Raw genomic sequence first — 5,965 nt, forward strand, 5'->3', positions numbered from 1 at the left:
TGACCTTTTGTGTGTGTGTGTGTGTGCGTGTGTGTGTGTGTGTGTGTGTGTATGACCTTTTGTGTGTCTGTGTGTGTGTGTGTGTGTGTGTGTTTGTTTGAGCTTTTGCGTGTGTGTGTTTGTGTATGAGCTTTTGTGTGTGTGTGTTTGTGTATGAGCTTTTGTGTGTGTGTGTGTCTGTGTGTGTGTGCAACTGTGCACACAAGCGTGTGTGTGTGTGTGTGAGTTGAAGGGACAGAGTTGGAGGCAGATAGATAGAGGACAGGTAGGATGCCTCTGATGAATGACTGTATAGATCTCCCTGCATATTGTAGCACCAACTGCATTAGGTCTCCGCTTCAGTGGTGTGTTGAACGCACGACCCAGAGACGTCCGTCAGGTTGACCCTTTCCTGTTCCTCTCCCCCAGGCTCGTCCCCTGACTCGGTACCTGCCCGTCAGGAAGGATGACTTTGACCTGCGAGGTCACATCGAGTCGGCTGGACACAACATCGAGATCTGCTACCACATCTCCATCACCGAGAAGACCTGCCGAGGGTTCCTGGTCAAGATGGGGGGCAAGATCAAAACGTGGAAGAAGCGGTGGTTCGTCTTCGACCGCAACCGGAGGACACTGTCCTACTACGCTGGTAAGACCGCAGGACACTGTCCTACTACGCTGGTAAAATGGATGGGTGGATGGATGAATAAATGGACAAATAGACCAAGCTCAGAGAATCGAGAGTCGTTAACTTTTCGTTAAATGTTTAAGGAATACAAGGATTAAAGTTCTCCGTCGTAGGACGGATTTCCGTCAATTTGATTTTAGAAATGTCATATTTGAGATCGATGCAGATCCGATGAGAAAAAAATAGGGGGGGGGGCTGTCACCTTTGCTTTTCCTTTTTTAAGGCAACTACAAATATTAGGTAAATGTTTAAAGACCTAATAGTGTTCTTGAGAACTTTCTGTGTCTCGATCAGTGACCGCTCAAGAAGATAGCCTACATCAGCCATGAGTTTCGCTTTGTTTATGTTGTAGCTACACACTTGTCTCGAGCGTTTGCTTAAAAAAAAGAACACGTATGGAGGACTATAACGGTCTAAAAGTTGGATTCTAGTAGTGACACAATCGAGACAGCTGATGAGGTTGGCCAATCCGTTTAACTTTTTTGGATATGAGAAGAAGCGTAGGCTGTGTTCTTTCCGTGCATCAATGTAGACAATTTCTTACTATCGCAAACTCTTGTCAGGGGAGGTCATTCATTTTGGGTGTCACCTATGACTTGAACAGATATCCTGCTACGCCACCCGATGTAGGCTACTATTATTGTTACAGTTTTTAATCAATGAAACTAACATTATGTGTGAAGCGACGCAATATAAACCGTAGCCTATGCAATTTATTATCCCGTCTGTTATGACAACAATGTTTTTCACAATTTGTGACGGAAGGTTTTGACTGAGCGTGTTAACATAAAATAATAATAATATTGTCATCATCGCGAACTGTCGAGTAAGGGGGTCAGTCGTGTTTGTGACGCACAGACAGCCTTGTAGCCTATTTTGCTTAGGCCTCACTTTTAACGACAGTAGGTTGTGAGTGTATGTTGACAATTAAAATAGTCAACTTAAAACTTTGCTATAAAATATTATTAATTTATAGCACAAAACCATAACCAGTAGGCCTACCAGAACCTCGCATATTAGCGTCATGATTTGTGTGCGTCTATTTGGCAGGCCACTAGCTGTCATGGATGCGTTGTTGCTAAAGGAAGGCAGGTGTCAAAAGTTAAAAAATAAATGGAGATGGGCAGCTGTTGGAAACGGAGGAGAACTAACAAGCCATGGTGTAAAGAAATTAAAGTGCCAGGGGTTTGCTTTTGCGCGGTTCGCTGCAAGAAAATTGTTTATGGATGCAATAGGAAAACGTTTTAGCACGCCACCAATCAGAAGACCGCCATAAGGTTAACGTTCGTGCACTTCAGGACATCTTCCCTACCTGGTGCAACTATAGCCACCAGACAGAGGTAGGCTACGTTTATCTATGGCTGACCGTTTTTACGTTTAGAAAGTAGGCTACGCATGTTCTTTCATAGCGCAACACGACCTGTCCTTCACCATATCGCAACCTCTTGTCAACCTTATACAATCTGTTGCTGAAGACAAACGCGCCGTCTCCAGATTGTCGTTATCAAATGCTCAGACCTGCATGAGCACACACAGTATTGCTGCTCATTGGAAAACTGAGTTGTCTGTAAAACTCAAAATTACCATGTTTTCATTAAATGCGGATGGGGCAACAAATGAAAATATGAACAATATCTAGAATGTTCTGATTCGTTACTTTGATGAGGAAATGGGAAGTCTTGCAAACTTGATTTTATAGATTTTACTTGGTGTTGAATTGCATATTAACAAGAAAAAAAATCTCCCCTTTAAACACTTTTGGCCTGAAGTAATTAAATAAGAGTGTGTTAAAGCCTTTCTACAATATTGCTGCAGTAGAAAAGAACAGCAATGGCTAATCAGCAATGGTCAGGGATGGTACTAAATTATATTTTTGTTCATCAGGAAAACTCAATCTCAATCAAGAACACTCTCAATTCGCCTTATTCACATGGCGGCCATTGGCGGCTAAAACGAGGCTACAGGGTACAAACCATAGGATTGTTATGTTCTATGCATTCACCTGTAGGTGGCATTAATTATATAGTAAGTGTACCCTGTAGCCTCGTTTTGGTTTAAACAATGGCCGGCATGTGAATAAGGCAAATACTCCCTTTACTTTGCTGTTTGCATCTTTTTGTACATTAAAAACCAATAGGTCGCGACAGCAAAAGGGGTGCTATCTCTATAGGTAGATATGAACAACGTATGACTTATGGCCTGAAAAAGGTTCAGTCAAACGATTTTTTTTTTCACTTTAATCCCTGGGAATATTGGACGTATGAAATGTTTTTGTTGTTATTTGAACGTATTGATGTGGAGCAGAATAGTCTTGAAAGTCTTGTGGAGAACAGAGTTCATGGATCTTTTTGATTTCACCGTTGTACATTGTCCCCGCTGGCCACATAATCTTTGCATTTGAACTGTGGCCAGATCTAATGATTATTGATCAGTGAAGCGCATGTTTGAACTGTGGCCAGATCTAATGATTATTGATCAGTGAAGCGCATGTTTGAACTGTGGCCAGATCTATTGATTATTGATCAGTGAAGCGCATGTTTGAACTGTGGCCAGATCTATTGATTATTGATCAGTGAAGCGCATGTTTGAACTGTGGCCAGATCTATTGGTCAGTGGAGCGCATGTTTGAACTGTGGCCAGATCTATTGATCAGTGAAGCGCATGTTTGCATAGCATGTGCCTAAAGGCCAACGGCAGTGCATAAACACGATACGCCACAAGCGTCCACTTCAGTGACCTTTATTTCTCTACAGATAAACATGAGGCCAAGCTTAAGGGAGTGATCTACTTCCAGGCCATTGAGGAGGTGTACTATGACCACCTAAAGAACGCACACAAGGTAAAGGACATTTCTAAGACAACTCACTAAAAATGTTTAGTGTCTTCATAATCATAATAACAATCATCATAATCATTTGTGAACTGATCTCACTTCTCATAATTGAATATGTGTTAACAGAGAAGCAACAAATACATACTTTGCAGTTGAAAAAAAACCTTGACCGTGTGTGTGTGTATGTGTGTGCGTGCGCGTGCGTGCGTGTGTGTGTGTGTGTGTGTACTTCCCCAGAGCCCCAACCCCTCTCTGACGTTCAGTGTGAAGACTCATGACCGGGTCTACTACATGGTGGCGCCGTCCCCTGAAGCCATGCGGATCTGGATGGACGTCATCGTCACCGGGGCGGAGGGATACACGCAGTTCATGGTTTAGGGGGTGTGAGCTGGCCCAGGTGGAGGGATATTTCACAGAACCTGACATGATGTCACGGGGCATTCTCTACCCCTCCCCTGTGAACTTAGAGTTGACTGCAGTCTAGTTATTTCAGTATATGTGTTTATATAATTTAGGATGTGTGTATATATATTTTTTTATATTTTCACGAGGACTCCATGTGTGAACATGGCTTCATGCTGTGCCTTATCACTTCATACACGTGTCTTATTCTACAGGTCTATTTCTTCTGTTCTAAAACCAAAGTGGGTTTTGCAATCAGAATAGCTCTGCAAACTTTAATAAGGTGTTTGCAGAGCTTGCTCTTGCTCTTTCAGTGTGTGTGTGATTTAGTGCACAAGCACACACGCATATTGAGCTAAACCGGCGTTCCTACGTGCCTTAATGAGTGAGTGCCTCCACTACACCATGATGTTGGTGGAGAGAGATAAGAGTGAGTGTGTTTGTGTGTTTTCCTGAGGTCATTTCAGTGTTGTCGTGGTGTTTGGGACAGTGGTCTTTCTCAGGGACAGGACACTCTAACACTATTTAGCTGGTACTGGTTACAATTGGAAATGGGTCACACATAAAGCTGAAATCCTCAGAGAAATGCGTGTGTGTGTGTGTGTGTGTGTGTGTGTGTGTGTGTGTGTGTGTGTGTGTGTGTGTGTGTGTGTGTGTGTGTGTGTGTGTTGATGTTTGTGTGTGTGTGTGTGTGTTGATGTTTGTGTGTGTGTATTGGTTTGTGTGTACTTTAGTGTGATGAGTCTGGTTCATGATTTGAAACCCCTTCTAGAGGGACTTCACTGAAACCTGTGGTGCTAAGACAAATGTAAATATCTCATATCAAAATTCAGTGCCTAGGTTACTCAGCTTTAGTCTAGATAATGTTGATATATATTTTAAATAGCACTCCTTAATACATCAAAATATGTACATTTATTGTATTGTAGTTTTTATTCAGAACTGATCAAAATTGTCATAATTTTTAAAGCCTTTTTGTAAGTACCATGTTAGATTTGATACAGAATGCTTTACCCCTGAAGTGTCCGCCTCAGGTCCATGTGGTGTAGTTTTAACAACAAAAACGACAGACTATTTTCACAGAAAAATAGAATTACTTTTGTATGAACTTCCCACTGGGGTGCCAATTAGAGATTTCTGTTAGTTTTGTGTATAAAAGCGGATCTGTTTGTAAGAGCAGATTTTAAATATACTCTGCTGGTTTGTATTCTTATCTGTGAGGGGTGCCATGAACTTCACTTTTACTTCTACTACTCTGTGTAAACGTCAAAGTGCAAAGAGAACATTTTCATTCTGGTTTGCCAGAAATATTTAGATATATTTAAGTGCTAAGAGCTTTAAGTGATTTTATATATTTTTTTTTGCACAAATGTATTTTCATGTACAATTGTTCAATCATGTCAAGATGTGTTGTCCACTGATTTGTCAGTGTATAAGCTTCAATTATGCAACTTTCAACCTGTAGGGGGCAGCAACTACCTTCCAGACCCTCATAGCCAAGGGCAGCCTTTGTTCAGCTGATCCAGTTTTTACATCAGTAGAATTTGCTCAGTTTTTTATAGAAATATTTATATTGTTAATCATGCATGCATCTTTATTTTTTTCAATCAAGAAATAAAGTGAGAGCATAACATGCACGTTGTAATGTGATCAGAATTTTCAATTATCAACTAAGTCAAGTAAACAAATTAGTGTCCGTGTGTGTGCAGCGATTCCAAAGGGCCATCACCATCTGCAATTTGCCATTTGATTAATCAAGTAATGAAGCATTTGCCGATGGCCTGATTGAATGTCTAATCTAATTGAAGTGCTGAACTGAATCACTGAATCACCAGCTTGGCTGGACCTGTGCTGGCTCTGTCTCTGTCTGTCTGTCTGTCTGTCTGTCTGTCAGAAAGAAAGAAAGGAAGGAAGGAAGGAAGGAAGGAAGGGTAAACCAAGCGCTGTTAACTGCGTGGAGTGAACGAGTGCCAGCAGTAGGGAGAGTGAGCAGTAAAAACGTTCGACTTTACTGGCCAGTGAGTTATGGGTGGACGCTGCACTGGCCAGTGCATTATGGGTAC

The 5,965-nt window shown here is 41.6% G+C and overlaps 1 protein-coding gene across 2 annotated transcripts in view; it reads left to right on the forward strand.

Moving 5' to 3' along the window:
- Positions 1-5,543, forward strand: part of phldb2b (pleckstrin homology-like domain, family B, member 2b) — an 83,862-nt gene extending 78,319 nt beyond the window's left edge. For both annotated transcript variants that reach the window (XM_076290069.1, XM_076290068.1), the window contains 3 exons: positions 409-628; positions 3,421-3,506; positions 3,738-5,543. In XM_076290069.1, the coding sequence (XP_076146184.1) occupies positions 409-628; positions 3,421-3,506; positions 3,738-3,878 (447 nt within the window). In that variant the 3' untranslated portion in view covers positions 3,879-5,543. The remainder of the gene's footprint in view (positions 1-408; positions 629-3,420; positions 3,507-3,737) is intronic.
- The last annotated feature ends 422 nt before the right edge of the window (positions 5,544-5,965 follow it).

This window comes from Alosa pseudoharengus, unplaced genomic scaffold (genome assembly GCF_046254945.1).
Source record: "Alosa pseudoharengus isolate Yale_2024_CS ecotype anadromous, Long Island Sound unplaced genomic scaffold, YU_APseudo_1.1 YU_APseudo_1.1_scf_18, whole genome shotgun sequence".
In the NCBI taxonomy this organism is placed as follows: Eukaryota; Metazoa; Chordata; class Actinopteri; order Clupeiformes; family Clupeidae; genus Alosa; species Alosa pseudoharengus.